Here is a 17,436-nt window from a genome sequence, read left to right as displayed (position 1 = left end):
TATAATATTATTTATTTTATTAATAAATTTTTATAATATTAGACATCAATTTTGAATTTGTTTAAGAATTGAGACCCGGAAGACAAGTCAAAACGATAACGTGGGACATTGTATTATTTAATTTCAAGTCACAAAGGGGTGAAGGGTCCATGGTTGGCATGATCTCATGATACATTATTTTCCACAAACTGTTTTAAGTAGCCGACTCAGACTTGACTAAATATACTTATTGGTAGCCCTTAGATTATGGTCAATGGTTTGATCATCATAATCCAACGGCTACAACATGCAGTAACAGTAGCGTTACTTTTGAAAGCTAGCAGCTTCATCTACGACACACAAAAACCTCCATATAAAAAAGGTAAAGATTCTACTGAGAAGCAGTAAAACGGGCACCGAAGAAGGCGATCATTTTGTCTCTCGCCGGCAATTTTTCCTTCACTGAATGGCAATTCACAAACTCTTTACTCCACTGATGTAATTTTGGAAATTTCTCTTCTGTGAAAAACTTTTCTTTCGATCCTGAAGCTTCTTCAATGGCTGCAGTCCAGTATGCTATGAAGTTGGCAGCAATGTCAACTATTCCAACACTCTCTCCTCCAAAGAACTTCTTATCTTTAAGCTCATTTTCCAGCGTTTTCAGTTGCTCACATGCTTCTTCCACAGCCTCCTTTCTCTCCTTCTCTTCACTCCAGAGAGCTTTCCATACTGCAGGATTACACTGTATAATACAACCACAGATGAAGAGCCAGTAATTTTAGATAAACAAAAAAGGGCGAGCCCATGGGCTGATAAGTGGCAAAAATACATACTTTTTCATCGATGAATTTAACCCAGAAACGTGCAATGGCTCGCTCAAAGGGATCTTGAGGCAAGATGGGGTTGTTTTTCCAGGTCTCATCAATGTATTCAAGAATAACAGCAGACTCAGCCAGCGGCTTTCCTTTGTGGACAAGAACCGGGACTTTCTTGTGAACAGGGTTGTATTGGAGAAGCAAAGGACTCTTGTTGGCGATATCTTCATCTATGTATTCGTATTCGACGCCTTTCAGATTCAAAGCAATCTCTACTCTGCGACTAAATGGGCTTCCCCACATACCAAAAACCTTCACTTCTGCCATGATCACTGCTTGGACTAAGAAGAGACGATGGATTTTCTGCCTGAGCTTTTGCCTATTTATTCCTGATTTGTTACTTAGCAACCAAGTCTCTCACCTACTCTCATTATTATAGTATGGCCAAACGACTATTTCCCACCTAAACTATATTGAAATCTCAGAGTTCCCCTTATTAACTATAAAAATACTATTTACTTACTCATGAACAGTTAAAATTAACGATGATAAAGGTCAAATTGTTATTTTTTCTATAATATTAAAAATAAACTAAAATATAATCTATTATTTCCCTCTTAAACTTTAAAAATTAAAATTTTCCTCCAGCCTAAGTTTTAAAAAATGATAGTTTTACCCTAATGTTTCGTTTTGAAATTTCCGACGACATCTCTTGCTCCATTCCAAATTGGGAAGATGATCGTCTTCCCACAGCTTCGTCTTCGTCTGGACGTCGTCTTCCCTAACAAAGTTGTTCCTCTTCCAAGGTTTCTACAACATTGATCAGACGTCCAAATGAGAGGAAAAATATTGCTGGAAGGAGATGATGCTTCGGGAGGGAGAGGTCGTCAATAATGAAGTCAGAGATGTCGTCGAAGATTTCAAAACGAAACTCTAGGGTGAAATTATCATTTTTTAAAACTTAGGCTGAGGAAAAATTTTAGTTTTTAAAGTTTAAGGAGGAAAAAAGAGATAAAATTTTCAAGTGTTAGGATTTTGTTAAATTTAATCGGCCATAGATAGATAAATGATATTTCCATAGTTAAAGAGGGGGAACTTTAGCAGTTCCGCATAGTTTGGGTGGGAAATAGTGCTTTGGCCTTATATTATTTATAATATTAGTATCTGTTAAGTCGATCAATCAGATTTAGTACTACTTGACTCAAGTAACATTTTAAAAAAGAATTTGAAGATTTCCAAGTGGAAAAGTCAATGATGAAGTAAGCCATTACGAAATTTGAAGAGATAATTTTCTAAAGCTGGGGTTGAATGAAGAATGGTAGATAAATCACGTGCGTTTGACATATCATAAATATAATTTTTTTATATTATATATAAGATGTTATATCATATTATATAACATAATTTTTAAAATATAAAATAATAAAAAATTTTAATTAGTGTATTTTTATTTATAAAATATTATAAACACTCTTAAAATTTTAAAATTTTTTATAAATATTTTTTATTATATCATTATTTATTATAAAAAATATTAATTTATATTGATAATATATCTTATATTATAGAATACATATCATATCATATAATATATTTATTATATCATATTAATTTGATACATCTTATAATATATATAGTTTTTTATTTATATCATATGATATATATTATGTATTATAAAATACTAATAAGGGTAATTAATTAAAATAAGCAAAATTTTAAGGGTTTATACGTTTTTAGGCCACCCTAGAAAAGTTTTACCAAAATAAGCAAACCGTATTTTTTTTTACCCTTTTTACCCTTATGTTGAAAAACCAAGTAAAAATATTTTTTCTGAGAATGTGCGTCAGTTTATGGCGGTTACGATGGTGGCTAGGGATTTTACACTGAAACCCTAAATATGTCGAATTATATATATGAATGTTTTTGAATGTTTCGAACGCTTAAAATGATGTAGTTTCAATGTTAATGGATGTCTGGAAGTGTAGCCGTTGAGAGACAAAAGCGCGCAAATTTACAGTGTCATGCAAACTGCGCAAATTTACAGTGCTGCGCAAATCGCGCAAACACTGTTTACACCGCGCAAACATTGTTTACATCGCGCAAAAGTAGATATCATAGTCTGTGAACAGTATTTTTTGCGCGATTTTGCAAGCAGTTTGCACGATGTGAAGAGCATTTGCGTGGTTTGCGTGACACTGTTCACTTTTTGCCTTTTTGTCTCTCAACAGCTACACTTTTAAGCATCCATTAACATCGAAACTACATCATTTTAAGCGTTCGAAACATTCAAAAACATCCATATACATTCGACATATTTAGGGTTTCACTGTAAAATCCCTAGCTACCATCGTAACCGCTATAAACCGACGCACATTCTCAGAAAAAATATTTTTACTTGGTTTTTCAACATAAGGGTAAAAAAAATACGGTTTGCTTATTTTGGTAAAACTTTTCTAGGGTGGCTTAAAAACGTATAAACGCTTAAATTTTTGCTTATTTTAATTAATTACCCTACTAATAACTATATATCCAAAAGTTGAAACTAAACTCTTAAGGGGCATTTAGTTTTAGAAATATTTTGTTACTAAAATTGAAAAAGTATCTTAAAGATATATTATAATAAAAATTACTAAATAAAAATTATTATTATATTTGATGAGATTTGATAAAAATTGATAAATATAAATAATTATTGTATTTAATTAAAAATAATAAAATAAAATAAAAATATTATTTTATTTAAATATATTTAAGTATAATTATTTTAAAATATTTTTATATTATTTTAAAATAATATTTTTTATATTACCTATTATCAAAATAATCGTTAATTACCCTCGATCAAACGCAATCTGATAAGACAACTTCAAACTTCATGTATGAGTGGTGCATTTTGGTCGTTTCTGGACAAGTACATGAGACAGACCGTATGACATGTGCGATCAGGCTAAGCTCATCCTGGCCCAATATTTTTATATCTGCTGGGCTCACAGATGGTGATATTGAAACCTGGAAAACATCAACAAAACCGATAAAAATGAAGACCATATCCATATTATTTAATGTGAAGCTGCATACAAAGGCAACCGACCCATATGATGCCTCGATACATTGTTTTTCCACAAGCTTTCACGTTCGCCGACATCACCAGTCTACTGCCTTGGGAACAAGGCTAATCTGCGCCCAAGAGGGTCACTTCGGCGGAAAAGAGGTGCGATTATAAGGTAGAGAGTATAAATTTCAGTGCGTATGATACATTAAAATTATATTTTCAGTTAATTTTAGTCTAATTAATATGAGAACGATCACTCGATAAAAGATACAAATATTATTTGTTATTTATTTATCAATGAACTTAGTTTAGAAACGTGTCATGTTTTCATTATTGAGAATACGGTTTATTATTCGGTTCGAACAAACTAATTCAAACTAAAGCGATTTTAATTTGTTTGAACTTGAGCTTGATCTATGATAGATGTTGGTGTTAGAATTAGTCTCATTAACAAATTTCTTTATTTTTTTAAATGATTCTTTCTTTTTCTTCTTTAACCATTTATCTTCTTCTTCCGCTCGTTCTCTGATTTTGCTGTTTATTTTCTTTGATGTTACTTTTCATTAGCTCGAGTGAGTCAAATTCAAGCTCAAATTGATTATTTTAAGTTCGAATAAATTTCCCATGATCATTACATCCAATCTAACTGTCCTCAAAGGCAAAGTTCGGGTAAATTCATATTCTTGTTATTGGATTGGGCTCTTAAATTCCGAAAGACTAAAACTTTAGGCCTTGCTCTTAAAATTGAATGGCCCATTAGTTATGAACCCAACCAATGTCCTCATCTCGACTGCCTCCTCCTCAAGTACCATAGAGGGTCCCATAAATTGGCTAGAACAATTTGATGTGAAAGAGTTCAGCCCATACTAATTATATAATACAAATTAGTAAACTAAAAATTCGGGTTAGATTTGAGTTAAATTTATTCAAGTTTGAGCTCGAATTTAGTTCAAATAAGTTTAAAATAAACTCAATTCAAGTGAGTTTAAAACTGAAAGTTTAATAATTTCAAGCTCGAGCTTAAATTTGAGTTTTGGGATATTCAGCTCATCAAGCTGGTGAACTTAAAGAAAATTAATATAAATTGATATTGTTTTATCCAATATACATTAAAACAACATCGTTTTAATAATAAGTTAAGCTAAAAACTCAATTCAAACTCAAACTCAAACTCAACTCTTTTGAAACGAGCTAAGCTTGAGCTCGATTTCATACAAATCGAACTAAACTCAAACTCAACTCACTCGGATCTGTCTTTCTAAAAATAACAAATAATTAAAAAGTAAAATATAATAACAATTTTTACATATATTAATTCATATAATAACATCATTTCTAATCAACTATAAATGCTACCAAATATTTGTTGTTAATAATTCTTCTCCACCAAATACAATCAATGATGTGAATAAATTATTGGAAATTTTTTTTCTTTAGAACCCATAATTGAATCAATTTTATTAAGGTGAATTATAATCCATTCCATTATTTATAAAAGGGCTAAAAGAATTATTCCCACCCAGGGTTTGGTCCATTCCCAAACTCTCCATAAAATTTCAAAAACCAAAACACCTAACGTTTTGTTAAAATTCTCTGTTAGGGTTAAAGATAAATAATTATTTATAAACAAAATATTTAAAAAATTAAAATTTTATCTTATTTTCTCCTTTTTAGTTTAAAAAATTAATAATTTTTCCTCACTCAAAGTTTACAAAGTTACCATTGTCATTGTCTCTTCAAGCCGAACAAAGACGATTTGTTTTTGTCTAATGAAAATATTTGTTAGGCGTTGTCATATGACGGAAGAACAAGTTGGTGAAAAGGTTGGTTATTAGTTAAAACAGAGATAGCCGTAGAAAAAAGAGAAAAAAAAAACTCTAGTGGGAAAATGTTACTATTCAAACTTTGTGTGGAGAAAAATTATTAATTTTTTAAACTAAAGAAGAAAAATGAGATAAAATTTTAATTTTTAAAATTTTTTTGGTTGAATAATGATTTTACTCTTAATTTTAATAAAAAAATAAATATTTAAATTTTTAATATTTTACAGATAATAATTTGAGAATAGATTAACCTTATCGCAATAATTTGATTAGGAAGTTTGAATACGAACAAATTTAGGGAATAGAATAGAATAGGAATAGCTTAGCATGCACAATTTTTCCTTTTCAAATTTGAAAGTTGAATTAATTCCAACAACATTCTCCTCCCATTCACACATAAATTAAAGGGAAAGCAACTTTTTAGGTTATCCCTTTGCTTGCAATATATTTGAATTTAACCTGTCAAAGCATTCTTCTTAGACTAAATTAAATTACATTTTCCCACCAAAGGTTTGCTCCAAAAATTTTTAAAAAATCATTTCTTTTCCACGAAAAAATCTTATTTGAGTCAGATCGCTTTTTTATTTTGAATTGATTATACAAACAAATGAAACTTCATGTTTCTAACCAATAAATAAAATGTTTAATGTTAAAATATCGTTAGAAAATATTTAGATTCTCTTGTTCTCATGTTTGGAACCCTACTCTATTGTCACTGAAGCTACCAAATCTATATGGAGGCAAAAAAATAGCTCTTTTATAGATTTCACATTAATCTTTTAGAGCAAATTTAAAAACCTACCATTGGAATTTTAAAAAACCCTAGCCGCCACTTGAAATAACCACAACCTATGACTGGTTTCTTGAGTCTCAGAAACAGTATATGACATGCCCACATGCACAAATATGATTCACTCACTGGTAAAGAAGAGCTAAGGGATTGGATCGGTGATCTGTACAGTACTACTAAACCCTGAACTGTTATTTAGAGTTTAGATGGAATTTTGAATCGATTCAAGATTTCCCAGAAAAAATTTCACTTACCCATTTGAATTTTGCATTCAAAAATTGAAAAACAAAAAAAAAAGAAGTCTTCTTTAATAAAGAATGAATCAAAATTTATAGAACAAAAGTAAAATGCTGCAACTTTACTAAACCAAACTGAGCTTGAAGATGAAGTTTCTTTGCAGTTTCCCTCTTTAGGGTTTTTAAAATGAAATGTCAAAATCATCCTCCAACAATTTCGTACTTAAGTTAAGCCTCAACTCAACAACCGACAAAATCATTCTCTGGGTTTTAAGCCAAATCTTGTAATCAAAGTTTATCTAACAGATTACAGATCTCAACTGCAACTTCAATGTCACTTTCATTAAAATTGTTAATGTTAGTTAGTTAGTTAGTTAGTTATAAGACATGATTAGGCTGTAAATTTCAAATAAAAAATAATAATAATGTTAAATTACCAAACTAGCCTTGCCAAGCTTCGGATTCCTGTTCGTTGCCCCCCAAGAGAAAACAAAAAAAATATCATCTTCAATAGTCGAACCTGTGCCTGTTACTTCCCGATCAATTTTCCGGATATTTCTTACCGAATCATTCTATCCAAACAGTAAATCAAAATATATTGAAAGAGAAAACAAGCAAGTTTTCTTATGTTTCCAAGAGTCAGTTGTGTTGTGGCTCTTCGTTTTTGCCCATAAAACACTTCTGAATAGATAACTGAAGTTCTGTATGCTTGACACGTGCCCATTCTGAGCCAACTATGATTTGTTGTAATCACAATATTGACAACAATCAGTTGTCTCTCTTTTTTTTATATATATTTTAAATGATTAAATATTAAATTATTATTAAAAATTTTAAATTATTATTAATATATCTATATATTTAATAAATATTTTATTATTTTTAATTAAAATAAAAAAATAAAAAAAATTTATTGTTATAGATAAAAAAAAAACAAGAGAGAAATTTTTCTCATAGAAAGAACGAAAATTTTTTATCATTTTTATATAAGAAACGAGACAATGATAAAGATATAAATTAAGATATTTGACTTTTATCCGATCTATTACCATATGTAAATAACAAGTTTTTTTTTTTTTTAAATAAACATATATTAAAATGAGGAAAAACTTATGTGCCAAGAAAAAAGTATCCAACCATAACCTAAACTTGTTATACTAGGAGGCATGACAGTTGGAACAAAACTAACAAACAAACACTATAATATAAGGGCATATGGCTAAATAAAAAGTTGGATGAAGGAGATTTAGGTAATTTCAAATGAAGGGCATATTAGTCATTAACGCTAAACCTAGTTTACCTTAGGAAGTTAAAAACAAGCGACATAATTGATAGATTCGTCGTTTACACGACTCCCATGACAATATTTTAATCATATTTTAAACAAACTAAGCACTATTAATATGCGTATAATTATAATTAAGATTTAAACCTCAAAGGGCATGCATAGCAAGAAAGAAGAAAAAAGAGTCGGGTCGGGTATTTTATAGTCTTCTGTCTGCTTAAAAATAAGAAATATGGAGTCATTGAGAAGTCTTAAATATTCAAAGGACAGAAAGAGGCTCTTGGTTTCATTTGTCTCTCTCATGTCATGCGTTTAGGCAAGCTTCAGTAATCATGGCTATCTTCTCTCTCTCTCATGATTTTACCATACATTACATTAGAATACAAGGCTCCTTTCACAAGTAACACCCACCAAATTCTCTGTATATTCTGTTTTACCATGCCAGACATGGTTATTGGAACCTTATGGATAGCGCTTTCATTCACCAACAAGAGAGAGAAGGTAACCAACAGCAACAGCAGCAGCAGCAACAACTTCTACTACTACAAGAAGACCACCAGCTGAAGCTTTGTGTACCATTTTTGAAGCCTGGAAGCTTTGACAACTCCAACCCATTTTCCCATTTTGGTTTCTGGGTGTATAAGTCTTTCAAGAACTGGAACTGTAGAGGTAGATTCTCAAGTGGGTTGAGGTTGAAAAGTATTGAGGGTAATGTTATGGTTGTGAATAACACTGTTTTTTGTTCTTCACCTGGGAAAGCTGCAATGGAGGGCTTGAATATGGTAAGCGAGAATGAAGGCTATGAAGAGGTTAAGCATCAAGTGTTTAGTGAAAATGAGAGGAGAATAGAGACATTTGGGAAATTGATTGAAGAAAAAGATCGTGAGAGCAGTTCAAGTTCTGATTTTTTGACATCTGAGACAACAGGCCATGAGGAGCTGAGTCACAGTAGCTCAGAAGAGTCATCTTCTCCAACTACTATAGATTGGCCTATACAAAAAACCGAGACACCAAATTGCAACAGTGTTGAAGGTAATGAGGATGAGAAGAAACCTGTTATGGGTGATAGGAAATTGAAGAAACAAGGCTCTAATCTTTCAGGTATTTTTCTACTACTTACTCTCTCTGTTAATTTATGAAAATGTGTTTGACGAATTTGAGTTTGGAAATTTCTTTGTTCGGATTATAGAGATCGAGATGATGAAGGAAAGGTTTGCAAAATTGCTACTTGGGGAAGACATGTCAGGTTCTGGAAATGGGGTTTCCACTGCACTGGCTATTTCAAATGCCATTACTAATCTTTGTGGTAAGTTAACTAACAAAACTGCCTCGTGTAAGTTGATTTAGTAATTTGCTTTGACTTCGATGGTTATTGCTCTTCATTCTACCGAATTTTGCAGCAACCTTGTTTGGGCAACTATGGAGGTTAGAGCCTTTGCCTATTGAGAAGAAAGCCATGTGGAGAAGAGAGATGGAATGGCTTCTTAGTGTTAGCGATCACATTGTTGAGTTGATGCCCTCTTGGCAGACATTTCCAGATGGCAGCAAGCTTGAGGTATGATTATAAAGGATTTTCTTTCAAGGAATTATAATTTATATAATATGTTTTGATGCCCCTGTGGCTAACAATTTCATTGGCATCATATATATATTTTTTATTTGTTTTTTTCATATGAATGGTAGATTTCTTTGCCAATTTAACATCAAGTTTTGGGTCAAATTTGATTCCCATTGGGGTACAGGTGATGACTTGCAGACCACGATCCGATCTTTATGTTAATCTTCCAGCTTTGCGCAAATTAGATAATATGCTTCTTGTAAGATTGTCAACACTTGTTTCTTTGTAATTTGCTCCAGCTTGAAGGAGATCATTTCTGAATATTTATCTTCTTTGCAGGAAATATTAGATAGTTTTGAAAATACAGAGTTCTGGTATGTTGATCAGGGGATTCTACCCCTGGAGGCTGATGGGACAGCATCGTTCCGTAGAGCTCTGCAGCGTCAAGAGGAAAAGTGGTGGCTACCAGTGCCTCGAGTCCCTCCGGGTGGTCTCTGTGAAGTTACAAGAAAGCAGTTGCAGCACAAGCGTGATTGCACTAACCAAATATTGAAAGCTGCCATGGCTATCAATGGCATTACTCTTGCAGAAATGGAAGTCCCTGAATCTTACTTGGAATCTCTTCCCAAGGTATCAAGCAGCCACATATATATCTAGTGTAATGAGACGTGTATATACCTGGTTATTTATTGTGTCTTCATTTTGGTTTCAGAATGTAAGAGCCAGCTTAGGAGATATCATTTATCGATACATTTCATCCGATCAGTTTTCTCCTGAATGTCTGCTTGAATGCCTTGATTTGTCCTCTGAACATCAAGCTATAGAGATTGCAAACCGAGTAGAGGCCTCAATTTACGCGTGGCGCAAAAGGACCAACACCAAGCCTGTTAATAACACAACTCGTTCCACTTCGAAGTCGTCATGGGAATTGGTCAAGGAATTGGTTGTTGATACAGACAAGAGGGAATTGCTTGCAGATCGCGCAGAAAGCCTTCTGCTTTGCTTGAAGCAGTGGTTTCCTGGTCTTCCCCAGACAACTTTAGATATGAGCAAAATTCAGTCCAACAAGGTACATAATTTTCAAATTATTAGCTCATAATAAAACCTTTCTAACTTCAATGCAATACTCAATCAATCCAATTACAATATTATCTAGGATGTTGGAAAGTCTATTTTGGAGAGCTACTCTAGAGTTTTGGAGAGCTTAGCATTTAATATTGTCGCTCGCATTGATGATTTGCTTTATGTGGACGACTTAACCAAGCATTCGGATCCGCTCTCGTCAGTGTCCAAAGTTGGAGTAATCACCCAGAAGAGCATCTCCATTCCATACCCGGTGCCTTTCACAAGTACTCCTTACAAAACAGCTTACACAACACCAAGCTTTTCACCGGCACCGCTTCTTAGCCCGGCAAAGGGAGAAAGATCTCCCTTTTGCACAAGCAGCAAGGTTCCCCAGCGTGGTGTCAGCGTGAAAAAGGTGTTAACCGATTTCCTTACCATTGACACCACTGGAAAAGAATGTGGCAACTCAATCGATGAAGCCAACTCTATATTAACTAGTATTCGAGAAGCAACACCGCCTCGACCAGGACTCGAATCATTGGAGTGTATAAAAAGGGCTATAAGCTCACCAACACAAGACACAACTGTGGAGGAAGAGTAAGAGTCCCTCAAGTTGCCTTGTAAGGCAATGTGCTTAGATGTTTATGTGTTGAATTAGGTATTTTATGTATGCATCTTATAAGAATAGATAATTAGATATATTTTTAAGTTGGGAAAGTTGGTTATACTGTTTAAATCTTGTTGTAAGGATGTCTCTAGTGATATTAGTTGGTAAAAATTCTACTTGTTACCCAGGATATTAATGAGTTAATTGCTTTTTGTTACTTCATGGGATTCACTTGAAATGTCAGGAATTTCCAATCGGATTGTGAAAGAAAAAGGGGGGTGAAAAAAATGGGGCATTCCGAGAATTGAACTCGGGACCTCTCGCACCCTAAGCGAGAATCATACCACTAGACCAAATGCCCGCGATGAAAATTTGTGTGTTGTTATAATTCAAAACCAATCTGCAAATAGACATACATAGTTTTAACAATAAAAAAAGATAGTCAATTACACTAAGAGATGGCAAAACGCGGGTCACCTTTCACATGTCACCGGTGTAACCTGTGAGTAACCCATCAAAATACAAAAAAGAATTATATATTTTTTGACCCGTATCCATAGGTAATTAATTTTTACGGGTGGGTCAGGTAGGTCTGTGAACATCTATGAGTCACTTTTTTTTTTCTATTTCAATATCAAATTTATAAAGTACCAAACATATATTTTACATATTTTTTTTAACATAAAATAAACTCAAATTCATCCTAAAATGAAAGAATTTATAGTGCTGAAAATAAATTTAAAAAATATAAGCATTAAACATTTTGTTATAAATATTTATTCTATATTTAATGCTAAAATTCTTTAAATTTATAAAAACATTTTTATAATTTGAGGTAAATTTTTGTTTCTTCATGAAATACTTGTATACTTGAAAATAAAAATATTAAAAATTAAAAAAATATATTAAAATAATAAAAACAACAAAAAAATAATGAGAAATTAATATTAATGGATAACCATAAGTTAACTCGTAATAGTTAGATCGAGTATGAGTTTTAAAAATCATTATACGTATAACTCAATTTGAACCCATTTTACTCACACCCATATCGGTCTAACCCGCACCCGAGCAACCTGTTTGCCAAATCTAATTATACTGACTTGCATAATATTGAAAATTACAAAACAAGAAAAAGCTTTTATTACATACATAATATTATAAAAAAAAATGTAAGACGGGTCAAACCCTATGGAAATTCACATTTCACACAACTATACTAAATATTTTGAATAGTTATAAATAAAATAAAATAAACTAAAATAACCTTATTTTATTGGGGCTAAATGCTATTATTCAACATTCTATGAATTATGAGAATATAGGCAAAATCTTAAATTAATCCCTGTTAACTTCATCTCTAATATTAAGTATCCTAACTTTACAAACATTTTTTTTTTTAAATCTAAAATTCAGTTAAAAATCATAGAAATCTAGCAACAAAGTCCTCTTAATCCAAGCAAGTATTTCATTATGTTGTTTGTTATTTTGTTTAAAGAATTGAAACTAAACTTTAAAGACTTTTTGGGATAAGAGCGACACTAAAAATGATAAGATTGAGAAGTAGTAAAAATGATCACTTTTACCATTTTTTCAACCTAAGAGATAAAATATTCGTTAATTACACATGTATTATAATAGTTTAATAAAATAACATAAATACCATTTGATTATTATAATTAACCATTGATTTTGACAAATAAACAAGAAAGTGGTTTTTTTTTTTAAAACTGAAATAGTGCAAATATATCATTTATCAAACATGGGAAACGACCTTTTAGCCTTATATAATTTGTTCTTATTTTAAAGTAATTTAATTATCTTAGAACACATCGATATCGATATGAATAGGTTTTTATATTTAAAAAAAAAAAAGAGTATTATCTTTGTACTAATAGACTGTATTTGGAGTGCATTTGATGTTTTTCCTATTTTGGTACATGAGGCATCCTCACTATGTCAACATGCTAGGATAAGAAGATCTTCAAACTAAAATTCATGTCAGATGAGGTAAAATAAGACTAATTATATTAGTAGTTATTAGTCACATATGGGGTAATTTTAAAAAAAATTACTAATAAGTGGTGAGTGGAAAATGGGTTCATTTGAGCTCAGTTGAAGATGTCATTAGAAGATTAGACGAAATGTATAGTGTAAGCAACATGATGAATAGTATTATAGGTGGGTGAATAATTTTATTAACGGAAAGAACAATATTGACAGAGTGGGATTCAGGTTGAACTGTTAAATTGAAACTCTAATTTAAATTCGGCTTAAATTGAGGCAAACATCAAACCAAATTAAATTAACTTGATTTGAATCCAACTCTATTTGTCAAACAATGATCCAGTTTGATTCCTTTCATGGATGGAAGAAGATTTTTCCAATGTCAGTAGTGGTGCCCATATGCCTCCTAGTTAGCTCCAAATTGGCTGCACGTTTCAACGAGCCGCTAACTTTATTAAAGAACCTCCCTTTTTGTTCTTTAATGGAGTTCTAAAGACTGAAGATGGCGTGGCAAGTTGGATATGTAGTGAGCTTTTGAGCTCATCCACCGTCAATGTAATGGCAACATTCGGAAAAATTTTAATGGTGATCATAAAATTAATCTGAAAAAGTAAGCATATTGCCCTTTACTAACTTTATTTTGCAAAGTGCTGCAACTATAATATTCTAGTGCAAGCTCCATCATCATAAGTAGGCAATAATTGCAGGCACTCTTGGAGCTCTTGTACTGGTATAAAAACTTTCTTTTAGGCAAGGCCGTTTGCATTTTAAGATTGTATTTTGTAGAGGATTTGTGCTTTCGTGAATTACAATGGCGGTTTTAGTGAAATTCATCTGCCTTCTAGGACTGCTTGTAGGTGTGCTCAACATTGCTGGGCTTGAAGCGGCTGGAGAATGCGGTAAGTCATCTCCAGATAATGAGGCAATGAAGCTAGCTCCTTGTGCAGCAGCAGCTCAGGATGAGAAAGCTCCAGTTTCGGACAGTTGCTGCGCCGAGGTGAAGAAAATGGGCGGGGAACCGAGCTGTCTCTGTGCTGTTATGCTTTCTAACACTGCGAAGGCTTCAGGAATTAAGCCACAAATTGCTATGACCATCCCCAAGCGCTGCAACCTGGAAAATCGTCCTGTGGGCTACAAATGTGGACGTGAGTATATAGAATTCATTATGTTTTTCATGTTTTTGCCTATCACTTGATCCCTAACATCATAATTTCTGGCTTGCAGCCTACACACTTCCTTGATGAGATATCGAGTAGAACTGAAGGCCATCGGGAGTAAAGAGTACTCAAATGCTTGAAGCAACTCTGTTGCTTTAACTTGTCTTTGTTGTAATAAATGCTTAGAGTTTTTTATCACCATCATATGGATAATAAAATGTACTTAGTTTGAGTACCCATATAGTTTCTTGTCAGAAACCCAGCTGAAGAAAGTTTCAGATTGAATGAGATATTCTCAAATAACCTTCTAGAAAGTTGATGTGTCAGAATGTAAGTTCTTGGAGACAATATTAATTATGTGACACCAGAATCAGAATCAACTTTGATAAAATGTGGCTGATGAATCTTTGTCCTCACACTGTTTATCTTGCAAAATGACCAAACTTGACCAAACTTGACCACAATTGGAAGCAATGATTCATCAATATATGGATAAAGACTACTTTAAATGGTGGGTCACCTGAGAATTGAGATCTTAGACTGAGATGAGAATTAGACAAAGACTGTTCTAGTTGGCCCGTGTGCCAGATATTGTTATTGCTGGGCCACACAGAACTGAGCACTTCTTTACCTGTTCATACTTTGTGCCATCTTCAGGATATCTTCGACAACGTGTGGACTCTGGAAGTTTTCAGGATCTTATTCTGAAAGTTCATAGGTATCTTAAAGATAAATATAAACATTCATAAAATTTTGGACGGCAACCACGATCATACGAGAAACAGAAACATGGAGTACACAAGAAACAGAAGTATGATCAACATTACACACATTCCATTACTTGTATTTAGACCCAGTATGAGCAATAGTACCAAAATGACTTGTATTCAGAAGGACTGAATACAATAGGAGTGAAGTTATACACAAATTCCATACAAAGCAGGAAACAAGATCAAGAGTTCAACAACTGATAAAGATACTTATTACGATCTTATGTTCAAAGATCCCACCACTCCACTATCATGGAGAAGAGTTGTAAATGAAGTCTAAACCAAGCATCCTTTACATTAAAAACACCAAGTTCACATCATTTACAGTAAAACAGGTTTTCTGTAAAAGAAGTGCATATCACTATCTGGCTACTGAGCGATGTTGCCATATAGCTGGACGAAGCAATAACAACCAGCTCTGCAATGATCTGAATGCTATTATCTATCTTCCACATAATAATATAAGGTAGATTAAACTGCTACTCTATATTCTTATGTACCTGCTTGAAGGCATATAGTCAAATGTAAGCAATCCAAACTAAATTAAAAAAGGTTGATGGCATACAATCAAGGCATCCAAGGAGTGAATTTCTCAGATGTATGATACCTTGGTAAGTATGTAAGCGCTGGCAAGTTAACTCTTAATAATAGAGAGACCCTGCAAAGAATAATTCAGAACAACAGCTTCAGTCCAGTGCAAATAGATCAAAGATACACAATTCAAACATCTAATGCATGATCATAGTACAATACCTTGCCACCAATTCCCTCTCGAAGCACTCCCTGAATCATCTTCTCCATCATTTTTAAACTAACCAAAAGATAAAAAAAATAAAACATGTTAGCAGATTCAATATAGTACAACCTCAAACACTCTCAATAAAGACACAGCCATTATTCATTCCATCAACCAAACATTACGGATAACCCAACACCTAAACCCGCCTTGAGGGTGAAATTACATCTATGCATTTGAACTTTTCTCTCCTGCTTGAATAATTTATTAACAAAAAGTATTTGGAGCCTAATATTTTGGAATAAAACTTACCCTGAAACAAAAAACAATTTTACAAAACTCAATTTCTATCTCCAATGATTTATGGATAATATATACTCACCGTAGAGTTAATTTCAGGGCTCTGCTTATTCTGGGGCTCAGAATAGATGTCTTGACCACCATAATAGATTGATGAACTGAGATGACACGGTTGTACTCTTTGTTCCTGATAAAACGAACTCAGGTCCTTGTTTGGAGTGCCTGGACTCTCAGTTTCACTAGTTTTAGAGGCATCACCTGATAAAAAGCAGGGCTGGCTTAGAAGACCAGTTTCAGATATGATTTCATGAAATAAAATCCTGAATATTACTTGAAACGGAAAACAATGTCAACAATTTGAGTCAAATAACCATGTCTAAACCTCTTTTCAGGATTTGGTAAAAACTGGAAAATTCAACTACTCACAGAATGCTAAACAATATTCAGCATAAATAGGCATCCCCTTGTCACAACAGAATCTCTTGCATTGAACAGGATTACCATATAAATAAGCTAAAAAATTGTGTCAAAACGTATTGATCATCTAATAAACACATAAGAATTGCCGTGCCTACCAGGAACTCCATGTTTGTTGTTCCAGGGCTCTTGCTTTTTCTCCATTGATTCAGAACGCAGAGACTCTCTTCCTAAGACCTATAATCAACAACACAAACTTAATCCAATAATTGCTACAATAAACACATTAAAAAACCAGTCAAAATATCGAAAACTTCTACAACAAGGCAGTATCAACAGGCAACACAAAACATTGAAATATGAAAATATCCCAAATTCCTTCATTTTTTATATACACTCCATTAAAAAAATAAACTTCCATGATATTCGAATTTGATTCCAGGAACCTAAGAAATCCCTGAAATATAATTGTATAAAAAAACCGATTAATAAAAAAGTAACTGAAAAGAAGAATACCTTAGAAGGAGGTGAAAAGATGGAGCCAAAAATCCCCGAAGAAGAATCAGAATCCTTGGAACCAAACAACTGATTTGTTAATGAAGAAGATGAACCAGTCGGCTTTCGTCCTTCCATTTCTCTCTTTCTTTGGAATGAACCTCTCAGCCGCTGAGAAAGAGAGAGATGAATATAACAAAATTCGAAAATCACCGTCAGAGAAGGAGAAAGGAAGCTGAGAAGGAGAAAATAAAATAAAATAAATTAAAAATGACAGGAAAATTAAAAATTAAAAAAAACAAGGAAAAGACACGTGAAGATCGCGGCTCGGCGAGAAATGGAAC

General features: G+C 32.8%; 4 protein-coding genes and 1 non-coding gene across 8 annotated transcripts; 2 read left to right on the top strand and 3 right to left on the bottom strand.

The window, feature by feature from the left end:
* Positions 1–85: 85 nt before the first annotated feature.
* Positions 86–1,219, bottom strand: LOC123202158 (probable glutathione S-transferase). The gene is made up of 2 exons (XM_044617947.1): positions 813–1,219; positions 86–721 (listed from the first exon to the last, which is right to left on the bottom strand). The coding sequence occupies exons 1-2, from the start codon at positions 1,119–1,121 to the stop codon at positions 371–373; spliced, it is 660 nt and encodes a 219-aa protein (XP_044473882.1). The 5' UTR covers positions 1,122–1,219; the 3' UTR covers positions 86–370.
* A 7,024-nt stretch (positions 1,220–8,243) lies between these two features.
* Positions 8,244–11,432, top strand: LOC123202157 (rop guanine nucleotide exchange factor 7-like). The gene is made up of 7 exons (XM_044617946.1): positions 8,244–9,081; positions 9,170–9,286; positions 9,381–9,535; positions 9,723–9,797; positions 9,878–10,168; positions 10,251–10,607; positions 10,695–11,432. Exons 1-7 carry the CDS (start codon positions 8,445–8,447, stop codon positions 11,202–11,204), a joined length of 2,142 nt encoding a protein of 713 aa, XP_044473881.1. The 5' UTR covers positions 8,244–8,444; the 3' UTR covers positions 11,205–11,432.
* Positions 11,433–11,499: 67 nt separating this feature from the next.
* TRNAP-AGG lies at positions 11,500–11,571 on the bottom strand. Its single transcript has one exon. It is a non-coding gene; the product is annotated as a tRNA-Pro (tRNA).
* A 2,256-nt stretch (positions 11,572–13,827) lies between these two features.
* LOC123202156 lies at positions 13,828–14,613 on the top strand. The gene is made up of 2 exons (XM_044617945.1): positions 13,828–14,362; positions 14,442–14,613. Exons 1-2 carry the CDS (start codon positions 14,029–14,031, stop codon positions 14,456–14,458), a joined length of 351 nt encoding a protein of 116 aa, XP_044473880.1. The 5' UTR covers positions 13,828–14,028; the 3' UTR covers positions 14,459–14,613.
* Positions 14,614–14,728: 115 nt separating this feature from the next.
* LOC123202155 lies at positions 14,729–17,436 on the bottom strand. 4 transcript variants are annotated; one of them, XM_044617944.1, is made up of 6 exons: positions 17,114–17,436; positions 16,756–16,834; positions 16,263–16,438; positions 15,898–15,955; positions 15,752–15,802; positions 14,729–15,078 (listed from the first exon to the last, which is right to left on the bottom strand). In XM_044617944.1, the coding sequence occupies exons 1-5, from the start codon at positions 17,228–17,230 to the stop codon at positions 15,786–15,788; spliced, it is 447 nt and encodes a 148-aa protein (XP_044473879.1). In that variant the 5' UTR covers positions 17,231–17,436; the 3' UTR covers positions 14,729–15,078; positions 15,752–15,785. The 4 variants fall into 4 exon arrangements, 3 of the variants coding, with proteins under 3 accessions (XP_044473879.1, XP_044473877.1, XP_044473878.1); XM_044617942.1 differs by lacking the exon at positions 14,729–15,078 and adding an exon at positions 15,187–15,644; XM_044617943.1 differs by lacking the exon at positions 14,729–15,078 and adding an exon at positions 15,187–15,562.

The sequence above is a fragment of the Mangifera indica genome, chromosome 18 (assembly GCF_011075055.1).
Source record: "Mangifera indica cultivar Alphonso chromosome 18, CATAS_Mindica_2.1, whole genome shotgun sequence".
Lineage (NCBI taxonomy): Eukaryota > Viridiplantae > Streptophyta > Magnoliopsida > Sapindales > Anacardiaceae > Mangifera > Mangifera indica.
This window is presented reverse-complemented; position numbering and strand designations above follow the sequence as displayed.